The sequence below is a fragment of the Euwallacea fornicatus genome, chromosome 6, assembly GCF_040115645.1.
Source record: "Euwallacea fornicatus isolate EFF26 chromosome 6, ASM4011564v1, whole genome shotgun sequence".
In the NCBI taxonomy this organism is placed as follows: Eukaryota; Metazoa; Arthropoda; class Insecta; order Coleoptera; family Curculionidae; genus Euwallacea; species Euwallacea fornicatus.
In genome coordinates, this window is record NC_089546.1 from 1,535,118 (window position 1) to 1,557,418 (window position 22,301).

At 31.3% G+C, this 22,301-nt stretch overlaps 1 protein-coding gene across 4 annotated transcripts in view; it reads right to left on the reverse strand.

Annotated features, from left to right (window-relative positions):
- LOC136339587 (fibrillin-2-like) overlaps nucleotides 1-22,272 on the reverse strand; it is a 137,563-nt gene extending 115,291 nt beyond the window's left edge. Inside the window, exons 1-2 of one of the 4 annotated variants that reach the window (XM_066282953.1) lie at nucleotides 22,216-22,272; nucleotides 21,946-22,162 (exon numbers count right to left, since the gene is read on the reverse strand). In XM_066282953.1, coding sequence (XP_066139050.1) covers nucleotides 21,946-21,948 — 3 coding nt within the window. In that variant the 5' untranslated portion in view covers nucleotides 21,949-22,162; nucleotides 22,216-22,272. Of the gene's footprint in view, nucleotides 1-6,631; nucleotides 6,671-13,519; nucleotides 13,737-21,945 lie in introns of those variants that run through there. The other 3 variants (XM_066282952.1, XM_066282954.1, XM_066282955.1) reach the window with 3 other exon arrangements.
- Between the last annotated feature and the right edge of the window lie 29 nt (nucleotides 22,273-22,301).

Sequence of the window (22,301 nt, forward strand, 5' to 3'; positions counted from 1 at the left end):
AATATTCTGCACCACCGTGATTTTGTTCAGCGTCAGAAATGTCTTGTCTTTATTTGAAAAAAATTATGAATTTCATTTGAGAGGTAGAAATGACGTAGTAACTTCTGATTCATGGGTACTATAAGAAAAATAGTGTGTCAATTTGAAAATGAACCACTTTCAGTATTTCGGCGATTATAGCAAAAACGTAAATATGCAAAAACACATCGATTTTATTTTCAAGGAGGACGTTTTTTAAATCGGTTTTTTACTAAATTGCATGCACCCTCTAGCGGGGTTGGGAATAACCACTAAAATCTTAAATCGAGAGGGGACTTGAGTTATAGTTCATTTGAAAGGTCTTCTAATTACCTTTCCAAATGTATCTTTTTTTTATTGAGAGGTTTTGTCCAAACCGTAAACAGCTTCGTTATCAATTGTACTGTAGAAAAATTGTTAATTAATGTTTTAAGTGTACAAAATGCTGTCAATTATTTTTTCCAAACACTAATAAAGTCTATTTTCAAACCTCCACTCAAACATTTACAAAAGTTCTACTTGAATTTCCCTACACACAGCTGTAATGCTCTTCAATTCTTCCAAATGTTGAAGCTGGGTTTTACATACAGATGATTATTTTGATTTTTATTTATTTATTTGTATATGTAAATGCATTTATTTAAATATTCTGCCTATAGAAAAAGTAGCAATCAGACTAGTCGATTACAAAAAGAATGATGGAATTCTTGATTTTTTTGTTAATTTACTAGGTATCTATTGCCGTAAATTTTGTTTCGCTAGTTAAAAATTGTGTATTCATAAAGTTATCTACAAAAGTGGTATATACGCCTCAATGTAGAACCGAGATTACTTTCATCGATGGAGAATGTGGAAAATGCGCAAGAAGAACAACAAGAATTTTTAATGAGAGGAATCCTAATACTAATTTATAACATAAATACGTGTTGGAATTAGTTGCTAATTTTCCTGAAATTGGTTCTGTTGTTAACAAAAAAAAAGCTCGTATCCGTGTTTTGAATGAAGCAGTTCAAATTAAAGTTTTAGAGAACGGTAAGAAAAACGGTAAAGTTAAATAAAATCCTATATATAATGCGAATCCTTTAACAACTTTTTGATGACGATTTTGAAAGGAGGATTCAATTTTGTGAAACAATTACAGATTTTAAAAATAACAACCAAAATATTTTACTACACATTTGCTTTAGTGATGAGTACGTATTTCCTTAATGGACATGTTAACAAGCAAAATTGTCAATACGGGAGCGATAAAAATCCCCGATTATTTAGAAAAGGTAATACACAGTATCCATAAAAAGTAAATGTTTAAACTGGTATTCTTTGGAATGCCGCTATTGGTCCTTTATTCATAGAGCAAAAAGGTAACTGGTACTTAAATCTACTAAAAGAGAAAATAAATCAGTTAATAACGACAAATTTAGAAAATTAAGTTAACGTGGCTGGTAATGACGTTTTAAAAGAAGTTCTTTTTTATTTTCAACATGATGGAGCTCCTTCCACTACACTATTTTCTTCCCATAAGCAGTGGTTACACGATATGTTTCCGGCAAACGGATTGGCCGAAAAGTGTGTGGCCACCACGAGCGCTCGATTTAACACCTGTGGATTTTTTTCCCTGAGGGCATCTTAAATCTATTATTTATAAAACCAATCGTCAAGATTTCGAAAAATCGAAAATAATTACAGTTGCGTGTGGAGAAATTCAAGTAAAAGTTTTTGTGAATGTTAAAGTTTCAAAACAGGCTTTATTACTATTTACAAAATAATAACAGCAATTTGAACGTTTAAAAACATTAGTAAACAATTCTTCTACAATACAATAAATACCAGACCTTGTTTACGGTTCGAAAATGATTTTTCGAAAACCTCTCAATGGAAAAAACACACATTTAGAAAGGCGATTGAAAGACCTTTCGAATGAGGTACAACTAAATCCCTCTTCCCGTTTAAGATTTTAGTGGTTGTTTCCACCCTCGCTAAAAGGTGAATGCAATTTAATAAAAAACCAAGTTAAAGAATGTAACCCGTGAAAATAAAATCGACATGTTTTTGGAAATTTACATAGTTTCATTAATCACCCAAATATCGAGTTTGTTCGTTTTCAAATTGACACACTGGATATGTTTCATAAAAGTTTTTCAAACTTTCTTACTCGGCAAAAACATATTCAAGACCACCGCTTTGTTAATTGAAAGCTTGAAAGTAATTTTATGCTTATATTGTGTAAAAAAATTGATCAGCTTGATTTAATAAAAAAACAGTGTCGTACTGTTCCCCGACTCAGAGCAACTACAAGAAGTAGTTTCCTAAGGTAGATCACACCTTTCAAATGTTTCTTAATACTTGAGCTATTCGTTATTTATGTAAAAATATATGAAATTGTTTTGACATAAAAATATATATAAAATACACGAAAATAAAAAATAAAATTCTCCAGATTTTTTTTCGCATGTTATAGAAACATATTCCACACTACTAAGATTTTGTTGAATACTTTTCCTATTCCCATTTGGTATGCATAGAAAAAGTTGTAAATTGATTTAACGATATACAGTAACGCACTGGCCTTAAACTCAACTACAAAACCACAATTCATAAAAAAAAATCCTTAAAAACGTTCAACTGATGTTGCTTGCCGATCCCTCAAAAATGCTATCAGTATTAGTTTGATTTCATATAATCTCAGAATTGGATCAACCAAAAGGAAATTGATTAAATTGTCAACGTTTTGCAGCTTTATTACCGCATCCTGAGGATACTAAAAATCAAGCAATAGGCGTACATTGTACAATATGTATACTGGTTGTTGCTTAATATTTAAGAATGTCGTTCCTCAGGCCATTTTCTGAAAAAAAGTTCATATGAACAAATGTCCGCAAAGATCCAAATTTTTAGCTAAGGAAAGTTAAAATTTTTTCTTTTCAAATAATTATTTTAACATTTTTTAGATATTGCTTTCAATTTTGATGCATATTAATAGGAAATGAAACCCCATGTTTTAAAAGGAACAATAATTCTACTGCTAAACCAGTCGCGTCACTACATACATGTTTTTCGATATTATTTACGAAAAAGGCGGTACGCCACTGACATTTTTTCGTTGAAACATTTTTTTTTGGTTAGGCCAGTGAATTCTACATGAAAAATGTCTGGTTTAAAAAATTATAAAATATATAACATTTAATATAAGATAATCACTTATAACAAACCATTAAAATAAATGAATTAATTAAGACGATTTTTTGTTTTAATCAGACGGGACTTATCTAACAAGAAAAGAGTAAAAACTTTTTTCATATAGAATGGACCAGCCTAATCATAAAATATGTTTCTGCGAAAAAATATCAATGGCGTAACACTTTTTTCGTCAATAATATCGGAACTCATGTAGGTAGTTACGCCACCGGCTGAATAATAGAATAACTTTTTTTTATTAAAATGAGATTTTGAATCCTGGATAACACACACTAAAATTAAAATTAATATCTAAAGCACTTTTTGAGAAATTTAAAAATAACGATTTGAAAAGAAAAATTTCAACCACCTGTAGCTAAAAATTTGGACCGTTGAAAACATATGTTCATACGAACTTTTCTTCATAAAACGACTTGAGGAATCACACCCTGAAATATGAGTACGACATTAAGGAACATCCTAAATAACCATACAAACATAATATTTAATTACGCTTCGTAATACATAAATTTCCCATTCAAGCAGTTGCGATTCAATGCTGTTTGCCAGCATTACAAGAGCACACTCAGAAATTGTCCCACCACCCTTATTCTGACCATATCCCTGATGCTATTTCAACAAATATCGCTTTCCGGCATCCCATTACTACACCTAATATTCTGATGAGGCCCCTTCATTGTTACGAACGCCATCCAGTAAACCACTAACAAGGACTGACAAGAAAAGGCAAACTCCTATACAGTTACCTGACTATACCATAAAGACGCATTCGATACTATGCCTTTCTGTTCCAGTTAGAGAGCATTGCAGAGGGTTAATGTGGACAAGCAACTTCTACACTTCTTGTTAAGTCACTTCTCTGGACGCTTCACAACCCTCAAGGTGAGAAACACCAGAATTCCAGAAATAAGGATTCCCAAAAGAGTTTAACAAAAGGGCACCGCTACCACTAGTAACTACGCCTTCGCAGATCATCTGCCATTCTTTACTTCTTCCTTTTGGGACATACAGATCCGTGGAAAATTCTTCGAATCCAGTAGTGTTAAATGCTAAGTGTACCTATCCAGTAATTAAGCTCCTATCCTATCTGAAGAACTTCCACTTAGCATTTTAGGTGTAAGTATCTATCACACCCCCTTTTCTCCTACTTAGAAAGATTGATTTCTCCATGAATTATCTCGGCAATGCTGCCTCATCACTCAGTATCCGAAAATCAGGCGTTACGATCAACCCATTGGTGACCGACCAGGTCGTATACCAACAAAAAAACTCATGGGACATTTGTGGGCTGGTCCAACAAACCCAATCTCAATGTTATTGCGAACGAGGTCGACCACTACTATCGTTGAGCTTCTACTTCATTTCACTGTTCCGTCGCTATCAGGAACTTTTATCAACTAGCCACATCTTCGTATTGGGATTGGTATTGGAAACAAAAGATACCTGATGATCAATTCATGGAACGGCTAGCAAACCGTTACATCGATCATCTCCTTTCTCTCTTTGTTTGCCCTTTACACGAGTGGGCTCTGCGAGAGTTAGTTTGCAAATACAGAGTGACTAGGAAGGATAACGCCAAAATTCCAGAGCGTATACATGAAAAATAAATGTAAAAAAAATTTTAATATTATTATTGAATTTTCATTTGCTCAAGATTGTAACGCTAATAATTTTTTTTTATCTAACGTTCTATTCAAAATAAAAATAAGATTTTGTTATTCGTGATACTGATAAGACATTTATTTTTTAGTTCAATTAAGGTTTTACAGAATGCCAAACATTTATAACAATTTAGATTATGCAAATGTGATGTTTATTTATGGTTCTTTTAATGGTTAGATCAGAATTGAACAGGTTTCCAGGACATTAGGTTGGTTGCGGTATGTCCTATTAGTTGAACTCCAAAATCTCCAAATCTCACACCATTAGACTATTATTCATAGGATTAGTTTAAAAATTAAGTATACAAAATTAAAGTGAATACAGGGATGATTGGACACTCGAATTAAACTAGTTTTGTGATTTACTAATGCTGCAGCTGATATTGAAGAAAGAAATGTGACAGTCAGGACAATAACAAATGTCCGTCAAAAATGAAATAGAAAATGTTTAGAAGTCAAAGGTGGTATTTTTCAACATTTATGAATAAAACACTGTGATAACCGAAATGCTAATGTATGAAATTTCTCTATGCATTTTTATTAATTTTTTTATAAATAAACAAAAATCGCAAAATAACATTTAAGTTTGTTTATATTTATTTTTCATGCATAAAACGATCCTAAAGTTTGACGTAATCCTCGTAACTCACCCTATAGAGGTATCAGTAAGTTATGACTTTTTCCTTAATCAATGTATTTTTTTATAAATTAAATATTTTAAAGTTAAATTTTTAGAACTTTTTGATAAGTCAAGGGATTTTCATTAGAAACGTTTATTGTTAATATGAAAAGAGAGGTTGTGTGTGTCCTCTTCCAGGTGAAATCGGGACATTCCGTACTGCTGGTGGATCCAGAAAAGAGTAATGTCACAAAGTGGCTAGACCAGACACATCGCCTCGCAATATCTACTGATTGAACAATCTCATTAAATTGTATATAGTAGAAATGTAAATTTCCTCTCAGCTAGAGCAAAAAATAGGCCATTTGATACGATTACGAAATCAGCTCTACATTTTTTATACTTATTATAATTTTTTAGGACAGAAATCTCTATATTTTGTGAAAACTTGGAAACCTGGTTTATAATTTTATTAAAATTTTTGATTTTTTTAAAATTTGGAGTTCTTTAAAAACTTGATTCTGTCAACTAAACAATCTCGATACATTGCAATTTATAAGTTATCTAGACATAAATTCCTCATACTCTAAAAGAATTTGAAAAATATATTATTTTTTTCATTTTGGTACTTTTAAATAAACAATATCTAAAAACTGTAAATATGCTGTCAACTAGTCCTAATATGATAGTGTTTGTTAGAATTACAAAAACAGTCTTGAATTCTTACATTAATAGTTATTAAAACATAAGTTGCTATGTTATTTAGTTAAAAAAAAAACACCTAGAAGAACAGAAAATTATTTCTTTAAAAAAAATTGGGCCCTATCTATCCACCTACCTCATTAAATCAAGAAATTTCCTGGCAAATAATAGAAAAGGTGTCTACCATCTATTTGATAAAATAAACAAATGAGTATGTCCATGGAGAGCTGCCAGATAAGAAATATCTAAGTTTCAAGAGAACTTTTAAACCTGGCCTTAGTTCCTATTAAGGAAACTCTCCACTATCCTACATTCCGTGTAAGTAAGGAATATTCCGGGTATATTTGGTACTGGAAGATCCTACATAATAGTTTAATTGGGGAAGAATTTCTTCCTAAAGTACGATACTTCACTAAATAACCACATTTCCACCGACCTTCAATGGCGCTAAAAGAGGCATGTAGGAAGAGCTAACCAACCCGATAAACTGTCTTAGATAACCATATGCACATGTACACACCACTGAAGAACATTCTCGAAAATGCAAAATTCTGCTAATTGTCAACACCTTTACCCCTTATAGCGCAAATCCTCAGTTCACTTAAACCGGTTTATTGTGTAATCTAAGTAGATTAGCAGATCATCCTACTTAAGAGCCCATGTGCCATTATCAGCTTGTTTGTTCCTAAACTAGGTGAAGCTTTTAAAAACGTTAATCTCGTGATAGTCAAAAAATATACATCCCATAGTAGTAATTCACACGACCCACTTTTTTAAAACCTTTGTTAGATAAAGCGAGATAAGCTGATTTTCTGGCTTTGCGGCCTATATTTGAATTTTTTAACGTGACCTGCATCACTACTGAGGAATTAACTACATAGAGATACGTGCTTCAGTTTGCTTCGAATTCCCTCAAAGTTCTAGCATTTTACGTGATTTTTAAGACATAGTATTTCCCTCCTTAACTGTCACTTAAGACGTGAAAAAATTCGCTCGCTGCATATTTAAATGGCGCGAGCAAGACTAATCAAATTTGAGAATCTTTGAATTCAGAATTCTCAGGAGAACTAGGCGTGAGGAAACTGTTAAAATCGGAAAAACTAAGAGGGTGAATAGATGAAATAAGAATTCATAGCCGTCTTTTTATCCCGGGAATAAGTAAGAAAGAATTTTTCTAGGTACCCCAGAACAAAGTGTTAATTACACATTCGATTAAGGCAAAAATCCATTATGCTAAAACACAGCGCCTTCGATGATCAGTTACATAAGACGCTATTTGAATAATGACCCATATTTATTATTTCTATTCATGTCTCAAGTTACATTGTAATACTGTGAGGATACTAATTATCACTCCCTGAGAAATATCTCTGCCACCGAAGACAGAAAAAAATGAGGTGTATGTTTACACGCCTTTAAAGTTATGTCAGTCAGTGTCCATTATCATTAAGGATGTGAAGATACATTATCGGATTGCTTTATGCGAGATTTATACTAGAAGAGTACTAGTACCATCCGTTAGAATTATTATTAACTATCTGCGGCCAATTCGATTCCGCTTCATATGATTTATTTAACAGATACAAAAATAAATTAATATTGACTTAAATGTTGATGGAAAGATTAATGTCTAGTGCCATATTTATTAACTCTGGTAGTTATTCAATTAACAACACTTAACAGGAAAAGCTGGATGTGACAAAAGTTGCTATAAATTCAGTTTATACACATAATATGCAGGGCAAATCAATTTAGGTCTCGTTAGATTGCTCTGTGCGGGACAGTATTTGCCTTGTGTATAAAATATGGAAATTGCACATTTATATCTTTGAGGTGACAATACAATATTATGGAGAATTCGTTATTTCATTAAGCTTTATTTGCTGGCACTATTATTCAGGATCTTTTTTAATAGTCTGGTGATATGATAGTATTTTCAGTGGTCTGAAGATTTTGTATTCTTCTTGAAATTCTTTTCGGCCGATGTGGGTTCACGCCACAAAAAATCGTTATCTGTTTCCGCACTACACACGTCCTATCTCTACCGAGTCTAGAACCTTCACATCTCGAAGAATTTGTATTTTCTAGGAATAGTTCGAAAATTCTAAATGCAGTTTTTACTTTAGTTAGCTGATAACTGAGTCAGTGGGGGCATACCGAAGGTTTAGACAAAACTGTTGTATGAGTGTTTCAGATCGCTTGAGATATAGGTATACAGGGGCATTCAAAACTTGAGGCGAAAAATTAAGGAACGTGTACACGTTCAACGTTCTTATTAAAAAATTCAGAATAAAATTTTTGCTGGCAGGATTTTGTTTCCGACTTATTATACTTAAAAGTTTATGCATTTTATCATTTTTCACTATTAATAATTATTATCATTTTTATTAATAATAATTTAACAATAATAATAATAAAACAATTGTAACAAGTGCTCATAAATATCACCATTAGCGCAGATACAAGCTTGGCAGAACGAAATAATCGTATCCGATACTAATTGCATATTTAATCTATCTTGAACGTATTCGACTGCATCCATTATTCTTTATATTAATTGCTCGTGACTATCACTTTCCTCCACATTAACCAATTGTTTTAAATGCCCCCATATATACTAATCCAAAGGATTCAAGTCAGGTGATCTCGTAGGTCATAGCATTTGACCATGCCGACTAATCAATCTTGCATTAAGTTTCCTTTAGCCAAATGATAACAAAAATGGATATTTAACTCAACAATCAACAAAGCAACTTTGAAAAGCTCAGAAGTAGCTCTTTTGGTTACTTATCATATTCTTATTATTTGTTTCATAAGTTGCTATTATTTATTAAAATAGTAAAAAAATGGTAACATACAGAAACTTTGAAATTTGGTAATTCAGAAACAAAGACCTGCCGACAAAAAACTTGTTTTACGTGTTTTGGTCTGAATATCTAAATGTACACGTTCTTTAATTTATTCCTTCAATGTGTGAATCACCCTGTGTAAGAGTATTTACCTATCTATATTACTCGAGAAAGACTCAAAATTGTTATATGTATTAAGTAAAAAGTCGTTAAAATTTTCTTAAAATGTACAGATTTCTTTACTCGTTTCAGAAATGAGATATTCTTAATTTTTTAAGATTGGAAACTATGAGGTGAATTGTAAAATATTTAAAAGAAATTTACAACATCCTTAGATAGTTTGTAAGAACCCACTTTTTAATGGTTGTTTCCAAAACACTTGCCAAATCTAAAGATTCTTGCCTAGGAAAACTTTAAAAGAAACAAAAAATTGATGTAATAATGGATTGATAATAAATTTTCAATTTCCTTAAATGCCTTCTTTAATAGTATCATATTTTTCACAGAGTAAGTGACAAATTATCAAGATTTCAATTTAAGAAATTAACCTGAATTATTAAATGACCTAACTGAATTTTTAGGCCCTGCTCTCGCCCTGTTCTTTTGAATTTTTGCTATCCATTACAAACCTTCACCACTTTCATTTATGTTTAACTTCTCTTTCTAACCATTTTTAGTTGAGTTTTTCTTCTTGATCGTCTCAATTGTCATGCTTATTTTGAGGAATTAATATCTATTTTATTTTGATCATTTTTCAGTTTTATTAATTAGGGCTTCCAACCTAGACATTTAAAATAAAAAAAGGATATTGTCAAGAGAAAATGTATGGGGGTTTTAACGAAGTTAAAAATAACATTTCCGAAATTAAACCGTCAAAAATTTATATCGATCTTTAATTGCAAGCTATGCCGCTGATTATTCGTAGTGTTACTAGTATTCTATCTTTGGAGGAAGAAATTAAAAATTTAAAGAACTGGGTCATATGAAAATGATATTTGTAAGGTTTATAACGAGATGAAAACTCCCTTATTCAGAAATTAAGTTCGAGGAATTAATATTCACCTTTCATTGCAAGCTTCGGCACTAATTATTCACAATGTTACTTACCTAAGATTCCTCTAACGAGAAAGATATTACAAAAATAAAAAAACAGACTCTTATCATGAAACTTATGAAAATTTTAGCAAGATTAATTGCAATATATTCAGAAATTCATTTTAAACAACTAATTTTCATCTGTAGTTATTGAAAATTACACTGCTTCACCACTTTCAATTTTGATAGCCCAAGCTTTTAGAAGAGTTTTATATAAAATTTCGATTTTCTTTAATTTATTTCTCTATTTTCATTTCTACTCGTGTATACAAATCTTCGTTTTGTTTTACTCTTTTCCTATATGGGTGATTTTTATATTGTTTCTCTTATTACTTTATTTATTTGCGCTATTTTCAGTATCAATTCATCGTTTTCGAATGAACTTATTCTTGTCCTTGGCAATTTTTCGGTAGAAATATTTATTTTTAAATTTTAGCAATTACCTTTTTCAACCCCTTATTATTTCACACTAGTTTATCTTAAAAGAAATAATTTTCGATGCCTTTAACGTCTTATTTTTAACCTTTTTATCAATTTTGTATTTGATACATGTCAAATATTTTTCTCTCTGCTACTTTTTGTTGCTTCTTTCTTTCTCACTGTTCAACTTTACTCCCTATTTTCCTTTATTTACTATTTTTTAATAACTCAAGTTTTAATTACGATAATTTTTATACTGGTGTTTTTCTTCTTTTTCTCATCCTGGCCAAGGGATTTCAGTTGAATTTCCTAAGAAAAACGCTATCAACCTTCAAATTTTTCTGCTTATGTGATGAAAACATTAACACCTCTACATAATCATTCATAAAATGCAAAGAAAAAAAATTATTTGGAAGTGTTCCAATAGAGTAGTTGAAGGGAAAAGCAAGCGGACAATGTAAAGCAAAAAGGATTCAGAGCAATCTTCTTGACGGTTTTTTAAATTTTGCCTAAATTTGTTGCAGTTTTTCAGATATTTTTGTCATGTGTGTGCGTTCTTTTAGGAATTGATTGGATGGATTAGTTTAACGGATTGTCGGAGTGCTCTATACTTTCAATCACACGTAATTCAATGTTTTGTTACTTCTACGTATTATTATTTTTTCCCATTGCATTTGTCCTCAATATGTGTTTGTAGTCTAACAATATGTTGTAGATGGACTTATATATTTTTGTTACAGTTTTTCTAGTAATCCTTTTATATCTATATGTTAACGATCCAAAATGTTTCGTCTATGTAGTAATTCTATTCTCAGATTTCAAACATATTTAGTGAATTTTAGTTTATTGTCGATTGTTACCTCACGTTATTTTTAAATTTAATTGTTTGACCGTTTGCTATGTAATGACAGGGATTCTAATTGAGTATAGAAGTTGGTTTTTGGGTCCATTTGCTGCTAGTCTCCATTTATACAACTATGTCTTTGTAAATAATTATGAAATATATCAACACTGTGTAAACTACGACATCCTAAATACGTCACAATATGACGGATTTACGACGCCCTAAATGCTTCACTATATGACGTAATAATAAATGGGTATTTTGAGCGACGGAATGAGAATTCTTCACCACTCGTATTATCATTGTAATAACTCTAAATTTTAAATAATTTACCTGAAATGTGATAGGCCATTGAAGATGTGAAATATTCAGGATATTCTATGTATATAGTATATCATAATTATCGTAAAAAACGTATACTATTTATCGCACTGGTTTGAGTGCAGGTGGTATCTGGTTTTTGAAACTTATACAGGGTGTTTCCAAAAATGTGGTCAACAACCTGGAAATGAAAAGTTTTTGTCAAAAAATTGTACTTATGCTTATAAATTGTTTTCCGAAAACTTAACCTTACTGAAATTCAGTTTTCCAAAATTTGATAGTGAAAATGGTATTTTTTAAATAAGTTTCCTTCCAGTTGATGACATTTTATGAATTTTGAGTCACTCGTGTATCATACCAAGGTTAATAAAACAGGAGGTAACACGTCTTTTTACATTTTCATGGAGGCGAAAGGGAAGCTACTCTGAATTTTTTTGTTCCTGAACTTTCAAGATCTTGAGTTTGTTTAAAACTGTTATAAGGTTAATTAAACTTGCAATGTACCTAAGACAAAAAAAACGTACTCTTGGTTAATGCGAATAAACCAAATTATTTTCCAGAAAAATACTATTTTGTTACTCTATCACCTAGATACCAAAATAAACATTTTTGTTTTAAATTTGTTAAAAATAAATGTATTAAATTTCATCAACTGGAAAAGAAGTTATTTAGAAAATATCAACTTCGTTATCAAGTTTTAAAAAACTATCTTTCACTAAGATAAATTTTTAGAGAACAATTTATAAACACAAATACAATTTTTTCACAAAAACTTTTCATTTCCGTGATATTTTCCACATATTTGAAAACATCCTGTATAGGTAGATCAATTTGTTAACCAATTATTGTTCTTATGTCAAAAAGGCTAAAATGAAGTTAAAGGTTGTAACTTTTTTAAGTAGATTTAATTTTTTTAATCGGGACACCACTTTAGCGTCTAACAATAGATAATTTGAGACAAGTCTATTATTCTGATCAGGATTATTTAGATGATATCTAGAATATTTAAATTTTGTTGTGCATAATTTTAACTTTTAATGATTTTCTTTTTATTTCGTTGGCATATAAAATAGTATACCTACAGTTGCTCAAAAAAGTATTCGTACAGCGGGAAAAAAATTCTGTGACCCATAATTTTCGACTGATTTTGTTGAAAATTTGTATAATGAAAAATCAATCCTAAACTCAGTTTAGGTGTTCGAGCAAGTTTTGAAAATTAAATTTTTAGAGTGCTTTTCATGGTCTTAAAAAAAAACTCCATTTCGAAAACTTCTTGTGCGGTGGAAATTTTTCAGCAGGATTTTAATGATCCTGTAGAGGGGATTTTTCTACGTATATCCTGAAAATTTGATCAAAGTCAGACCACAAATAAGGGAGTTGCAGCTTTTTAAATTCGCCAAAAATGTTTAAATTTTATTATTTTGCGTGAGAATCGTCACTTTTTGGCGAATTTAAAAAGCTGCAACTCCCTTATTTGTGGTCTGACTTTGATCAAATTTTTAGGATATACGTAGAAAAATCCCCTCTACAGGATCATTAAAATCCTGCTGAAAAATTTCCTCCTCCTCCCTGCTCGAACACCTAAACTGAGTTTAGGATTGATTTTTCATTATACAAATTTTGAACAAAATCAGTCGAAAATTATGGGTCACAGAATTTTTTTCCCGCTGTACGAATACTTTTTTGAGCGACTGTATATACTTTACGAGAGCACCTGAGAATTCTAAATGAATTTTTCCCCACGATAATTTAATTGGTAATATTTATAAGTTTTTTTAGTAATTACAATACTTACCAAGGAAAAAACACTAAAGGATGGCCAAATGCCGCGCGTCCGAAATGCACGCGCAAAACGTTATCTCACTTCAGCACAGCATGTTGGTCTTCCGCTAAGGATAACGTCGAAATAACGTGTGGGTGACGTAAGGCTAAGACAGTATTCACACGCGTCTGAAAATAGTGCGATCTACTCGACGGAGCGACTGCGTTTGACTGTGGACCACACCAAACCGACTTCAGAAACAAAACGGCTGATCTGATATCTCCATCCCGGACTTATAATTCTAGAGCGCATGTTTGGCCATCTCTGGTCTTCATTAGTCGATTAGTTTACATCCTAATTAGTGATTTGTCTTAAGAGCGGTGGGTCGGAGGCGTCGGTGCCCTGAAGTGTCATTAACTGAATCGCTTCTGTCTGTTATAGATAATACTGTTATTTTCATGACGATTGTGACTTTAATGTCAGGGGAAAATCACCTACAAAAACTACAATAAACCGCTAATAATTTATATTTCTCCTTAAATTAGGGATTCTGCGTCCCAAAACTGTCACTAAACATACACAAATATCTCCAAAGAATATAATTGCAAAATATAGACACTTCGATTTTCAAAAATGTTTCTACAAAATCGAGATTTTTCCATAAATTATCGATTATAACGAAAAAATTTACGAAAAAAAAAGATATCTGTCAAGAATCTGTGAAGTTTTCACAAAACACGCATACAGTGTGAAATAATTCCATTAAAAAAAAACTCTAAGATACGTATTGAACATTTTCCCCAAGCTCTAATCTTAATAAATATTTTCAACATAAAATATACTTAAAAAATCAAAATATCTAATAGTCTACAAAACCCAAAATTGTTACCCAAAATATACAAAACCTTGAACTTTCTATACGAATCTAGTGAAGATTTCTGTATATTTCTGTAAAAATTCACAAAACTCCAGTGATTGCGATAGTTAATCCTTATAACTAAATATTTTTCTGCAATCTATGTGCAATTAAGATACTCGAATTTTTGCAAACGACGTTTGCAGGAAATTACAAATATTTTTTATAACTACAAATTCCTTTGTCAACATTGAGATTTTTTTAAACAAAATTTTAGAAACTTTTTAAACTTTCAAAATTCTTCAGAGAGAAATCAGGGATTCTAAAAACGAGCCATTCAAAAATGTGTATGAATTTCTATGAGGAATTTGTAATACGTCATATCATAAAATCACAAGATACCCTAAATAGGTAGAGGCCTCCACACTTACAGTAGTGGTCAATTGTAAATAGACGAACAGAATTTTTCAATTAAATCATGCAATTGCTAATTGATCTATTTCCTATGTATGTATGTTGTTTGTCGCAAAATACGTTATAAAAAATAATAAACAAGTATTGCTCAAGTTGCTTTATTGTCAATTAAAAAAAATCTTTGAAATTCACCTAGTCAAAAGTGGATAGACCATTTAAAAATTAAAATTAAAATAAAACAATTTATTTCAAATTATTTCAAAAATCGATTGGGTCTTTTCCCAGGCACTAATATTTGGTAAAACATCCTTTATTGTCAATGACTGCCTGACATCGGCACGACATTGATTCAATCAATTTGTTTAATATTGCTGGATCAATGTTTTGTCACTTTCCTTGTATTTCTATAAACAGTGCATCGCAATTTGAGTACTTTTTATCTCTCAAGCCTTGATCATCAATTTGTCACAGGTTTTCTATGAAAATCGGATCGGGCAACTGGGAAGGCCACTTCAAAATCGGTACTTTTTCTTCTTCAAGAAATCATTTAACTAACTTTGAGGAATGTTTGTCGTGTTGCAAATTGAATGTTTAGGATAAATTTTTTTCAACATAAAGTAGCATAACATTCTGAAGTATATTCCTGTATACAAATCTGTTCATAATTCCATTTATTCTGTGTAGTGAGCCGATACCAAAACTGTTGAAGCATCCCTATATCAGTACCAATCCTCCCCCATGCTTAACCGTGGATCTGGTGTATTTAGAATTGAAACGCTGACGAGTGGGACGTCTAACATATCGAATGCCATCGGAATTAAGCAAATTGAACTTGGATTCATCGCTCCAGTAAACTCGTTCCCAATCCTGTTTAAGCCAATTAATATTTTATCTAGGAAATTCCATTCGGGCCTACAGATTTTTATTACTGAAAAGTGTTTTTTTGCCGGCCTATATGCAAATAATTTCTCTTCGACTAATCTTTGTCTTGCAGTCGTTGAAGACAAAGACACTTCGAAAACTTCCAGCTCAAATCCAATTTCCTCAGAAGACATGAATGGATTTTTTGATCTAATAGTCTCTATCTTCCGCACATCTCTTTTGTTTAGCTTTCTTGGTCGTCCAGTTTTTAGTTTCGAGTTAATTGATCCAGTTCTTTCATATATTTTTATTATAGCAAAAATACTGCCTTTTTTAATATCAAACCTATGGGCAATTTGCACTTGCCATTCACCCTCTACTTTCAAGATTCTCCAAAAATTGTCATATTACGAACCTAGATTATTAAGTCATGATAAATTTCTATTTTTTCTACGTCTTCATTCTTTTTCTCATCACAATCCTCATCTTTCTAAAAAAAAGTTAATCCTTTGCGTAAAGTATCGATTTCTTTATGAACATGGCATAACATATGAGTGTTACCCAATTTACCATGTAGTTAACAATAAGCATGATGTTTTAATGTAGCTTACAGGGTGAGTATGTACCTCATGTTTACGATAAATATTTACATGTTTGCCAAACCTGTTAGGCGTGTGTAACAGGTTAAACATTGGTTTATAATTTATCATATGCCATAAAAGGCGCACTCATAGGTGCCTTCAAATGTCTTGATTTATTTTCTATTAATGAAATGTTTATTTTCTATTGAATCGAGGTGATAAATTGTTGAAAGCAGTATTTATTATTAATAAATAAAACAACGTAATAAGTACTTTTCATGTAATATTAAATTTTGTGCATATTTTTGTGATTTTTTTAAATTAGATTGATAGGTATAAGCTCTATAAAATGAGAATCTATCTGGGGAAAGATTTTGTTTGTACTTACGTATATCTAAAAAATGTTAAATTAGGTCATATTACATAAGAACAAATCACCTACTCGTTGACTTATATGTATAAAGCATAATTTATAAACCATTTGCTGTCTTTATTTCACAAACTTTTTGAGAATCGAAATGACATTTTTAGGGCAATATTTTAAATATTAAATTGATGTACTTTTTTACTTTTCGTACACTTCCCAAGTATAATGTATGCTTACTTTATACGCATCCATGTCTGATGAAACCAATAAATAGAAACACGTTACCCCGATCTACCCAACATTTTCTATTACTCTCTATGAAGTTTTCCAAGTTCTTTTATGCTATTTAACGTGTTTGATAAACCACAAATATAATTCAAATTGAACAAGATACGCGATTTCTCGTACGCTATTAGTGATATAAAATTAAAGACCTTTTTAACATTAATTGACTTCTAAAATATTTTAATTTGGATTTTAGCACATACATACATATACGTATATATACATATATATATACATATATATATATACACACACACACACACACACAATTATTCATTGAAATAATAATTTCCAATAAACATCGTCCTTTTGGGCATAGCTTAGGTTCAATTTTTTTTGCATATTTAAAAATATTCTTTTTTTCATTTCAAATTTCGCCATAAGAACATCCCACTAATGAGTAGGTAACTGCATATAGTACCCCCATTTCTAAATGATCCACTCTTAAAAACAGCAAATTTAAGGTATTTTCCGATCGAAAATAAAAAAATCGCTAAAACACGTAAAGTTAGTTACGGAGGAGGAAACATTTTGCGCATATTTTCTGATCTTCGTACTCAAACCAATGCAGAGTTCAATCCAGTATCAATCCTAAAAATTTTAAATGGAATGAACAATTGAATGGTACTCTCTTTTAAGTCCTTTTTTCAAAACACTTTAATTTTTTAAATATAGTTAAATATTTTACGGAGTATTGCTACTTAAACTGAAATTTTGTTTTTAAGCATTTTACTGGAACTCCTTGCATATATCGTTTTCTAGCAAAAACTATATACCCCAAATAACTTGTTTATTATGAAATTGATGAAAACTCGGTAGAATAGATTGATTATAATTTTAACGGAGGCCCATTTTAACATACACGATAGTCACTCATTCTTTTTCCTCTTCCCTATGAGCCACCCCCTTGAAAACCTAAGAGGATAGATTGGTGTGAACACCTAAAAATAAGTACGTTTTTAAAAATGTTTTGTTTGTTTTTAAGTATTTCATATAATTGAGTAAATTTTTTTCCTGGAAAGATATGATTTAGGCCAGCAGATTTATTTTTTGATAATTTAAAAATATATATTTATTTATTTATAAAGCTGCTTTCACATCGATAAATATTAATTATGCTGACGTAGGTGATTCCGGTCCTCCTAGGCATCTGAAAGAGAAAATAGAAGATATTTTGCTGTTTCAGATACCAAACATTAAGAATCGAAAAATTCTTGATCTGCATCATCATCGGTATCGTCTGTACCAAAATTTTAAAAATTTGCTATCAATTAACAAAATGACATCGTTTTTTACAAAAGTGAAAAATAGATATGTTTTATTGCGTTATGCATGACATAAAATTATGCCTTAAAATCAAATTTTAAAATTGTTGAGGTACGGATGATAGCCATTACTCTGCTGAATATTGTGTTCAATTTTGGAGCCGATATGTTCAGTCATTTTTGAGTAATCAACTACGCCAGATTTAAAAATGTTGTTTGGAGACAAACTCGTTAAGTTTTCAAATGAAGAACTCGTAAGAAATTTACTTTTACGACTAATCAGCAAGGCCTGGACCATACATAAGTCTCTTCTATACATAATAAAAATCATCTTCAGCTACTCCAACCTGTTTTCTGATAATGCGAATTACTTTCGAGGTACAGGAGCTGCGGTGGTCTGCTTGGTGAACACGCTTGTCGTCGTACACACGGACGAAATGTAACCATTACACCCAATATTACCCGTACTTATACTTTTGTGAATAAAGTACGCATCCCATAATCCAGAAAACCTTCAAAATGAGTGCGTAGACTTCGTTAAATATACATACAACAATACGAATGGCAGTTTCAAGATTTTCTTGCCGCAAAATATATGTTTAGATACCAAACGACAAACACAAGAGTTGAAACTATGGTTATTATTTTGCATGATGAAACGGAAACATTTCTAGAGAAGATTGTGCTGACTCAACTCTTCATAGATTTACATTAAAACCTGTTGAGTTTTTTCATCTGAAGCAAATGGATGAGAATAAGTAGTACCCTCTACTTTATGTTTTTGCCACTTACTACACCACGACTCTTCATCTTCAGGGAAAAGGTGATTCTGAAACTTTTCATCCGTAAATGTTTTGTGATAAGTGCTTCATATTGCTCTGTACATGTTTACTAAATCAGGATGTTGTTTTGTAATAGAACGATAAATTTTGTATTTCTTCGTTAGTTAGTCTCAATTTTCAGTTCAGATTTTCATTATACGACACGATTTGTTCTAAATTGAAGCGATGTTCAATACATTTTTTTATATTGTTGAAAAATGCAATATTCTATAGGATAATACTGTAGAAGAATATTCAAATAGACATGTAAAGTACAAATCTCTATGAATACACTATCCATCTACTCCAAATCCCTACCGCGTGCACTTGCTTTGTCTCCTATTTTGGAGCGTTATTTGTCGAAAAGGAAAGAATCGCCTAAACTGACTACAGAATATTCATTCTATGATTATAAATTATCGAACAACACCAAAAAAATACTCTTTTTCGACCCGTCATACTAAACTAGCCCTGTAAATGGGAAGTAGAGTCAAATAATACATGTTTGAAAGAGCATTCAGCAGTCTAAATAACGCCGCTCATCATTTTTTAAATTGATGGTTCTATGTTCCGACGCGGCCTTCTTTATTGTTTACTATTAAGTATATATAACATAAATATATAATAGTACTCAGAGGTAAATAGTAAAAAAAATTACTTATTTGTCGTGAAACTGTATTGGTCTGCAACCAAAAATGTATTTTTTTTCCAAAAAACACTTTTGTTATTTTATTTACATCAGTTCCAAGTTTATTCGTGCCGAATCTCATACGCGAAGAAGTTTTTCCAAATAGTTTATTCACTTCAGGAGTCATACAGTCAGTAAGAAAGGTAAAAGAATAGAAAATCAAGGACTAGTGTCAATTGTATAACCAAAAATCATAAGCTTTTTCCTATAAAATTCAATTAATTCAGGAATAAAACGAAGATGATCCTCATCGCCATCTCCAATTCTTTAAAACATTCAACAAAAAGTTGTTGAATAACTCCATCTTATTTTACAATATATGTTTTTCCGATGAACAACCATTTTTCTTAAATGGACAATAGGTGCAACTGCAGATACTGAATCGATAGCGATCTACATTTAGTAAAAAAAGCACAACCCTACAATGAGGTAAAAATAAATGTATGGGCAGAAATCTTGGGCAATCACATTGTTAGACCCTTTTTTATTGATGATACTTTAAATGAAACAATTTATTTACGACTTTTACAAAAGCTATTTATGCCACTTTAACTGAAATTCTTAAGAGATGAAAATCTTCGTCAGGTGAATTAGTATCTCAGCGAGACGAAACTCCTCGTTTTCGTGCAAAAGTTTGCAAAGTTTTAAAAACCACTTTTCTCAATCACTGAGTTCATTAAAGAGGTCCTATTGAATGGCCAACAAGGTTTTTTCACCTTACTTCCCTAATCTTTTCCATGGGAGCATTTGACATTTACGCTTTATAGAATCAAACCTGAATTTATTGATGTTTTGCGTCAAAGTATTGTATTAGAATCACGCACTCTTGAACCCTATTTTTTCAAATGTATGGAAAAATTTTCAAAATAGACTGTATTATTGTCAAGACGTTAATGATGGTTATTTTGAACAATACATAAAAAAAAATAAGTTTTGTATTTTAATTTTTCCTCCAAGTAATGTAAATATTAAAAAAAGGCCGCTACGATAGTCATCAAAATAAAAAAAAAAAAGATTATCATTGTTTAGGCTATTGGATACTCTTTCAAATAATGTATCAATTGACACTACTTCCCATTTAACTTTTTTGAAGAAATGGCTCTGCAGGGTGGAGGAAGGAAAGTAAATACCTATTCTCTATACTAAAATGGGTCTTCCTTGGCAACATAATTAATATGTCTCACTGAATTTTCATAAATTGCATAATAAGTAAGTTATTTGGCATATCTAATTTTTGGTGAAATACCCTGTATAATAGTACAGTTTTGTTTAAAAGCAGTTGACAAATTTCAACAATGTCTGGCCAAAATACAATTCCTTTAAAAGAAATACATTAAAAATGAAATTACCATAATACCTTCTAAAACAACGAAATAAAATTATCTAAATGACAATCATTATTAGTGATAAGGAGTTGATATTGAAAGACAAAATACTTTCCTACCCACAAGATGCTTAGACCAGAGTACCAATATTCTTTTAAGGCTTTAGGGTCAGTTTCTCTACCTGAGGAATCCTTGCCACCTCAGAAATATCCATAAGATGAGTTGTAAAAGGAAAGCAGTTGGTTATGTCTCTTTTAACTTTACCTGATGTGATTCTCGCTATTAAGTTGCAAAGGTAACAGCTCCACAATGCCACCCTGTTAATTGAAGCACTAAAATTAAAACCACAATGTGTCCCAGAAAAGGCCCACTGGAAACTTCAAAGTATGAACTTATTATTAGGATTCTCAAAGCAGTATGAATGTTAGCATTTGGACTTATCTCAATCATGTCCATTACTGGATAATAGATACGTGAAAGTCTTCCGGACACATGTATGCTATATGGAACAGATACTGTTCTATATAGTGGTTGCTTCTCAGAAATCAGCATCTTAGGTGAAGGGGTGCTCATCTGTTTCCAAAAGCAAACTCTTTCCCAGGTAGAACTGGACTTGAAGGGGCAGCCAGCTGTGGTAGTTGGTGTGAGATAGGACTTCAAGTGTCAACATGGACTCAGAACCCTATGTCTCCCCACCATAACACAGCATCATGCTAACAAAACTTTTAAGGACTTATATGTTCATAATATATAGGTATGCATTTGGTTTTATAGACCTTTTGATATACACTAATAAAATTGAAGAGTTTTATTTTAAATTCGGGTTAATAATTAATTTTATTATGTAATTATTGGCAATAAACCAAGTCACTTTTTTGTACAAAATAACTTTTTGTCCTAAAATAAATAATAAAGAATTTTCCTATAGACCTATGTATCTATTATCATACTATAAATAAATGTAATATATGTAGTGTGGTTTTTTTAAAAACTTACCATCCCAATACGTTCCGAACGAAAAGAGAACGTGAAATGCGATTTGTGCGGATATCAAAGGATATAAGGGAGAAAATTTTGGCAGCAGCAGTATTAATATTACGCACACCCCTTTAAACCCGTCCACCACAACTTGAGAATTTTAAATGGCACCATACCTCTATATAGACCTCATAATAAAGAGGATTTAAAATGCATTATATTCTTGTAAATATTTCTAAAACTGATAAAGTAGTGTTCAAGAAGCCTCCCTGAAATTATATTGCATACCGCTTTCGAAAATCTTGAAAAAAAAAATAAAATTTGAAGTTAAAGAGTTTTTAATACGTCATTATGTCAAACGCCATTTCGGTAAT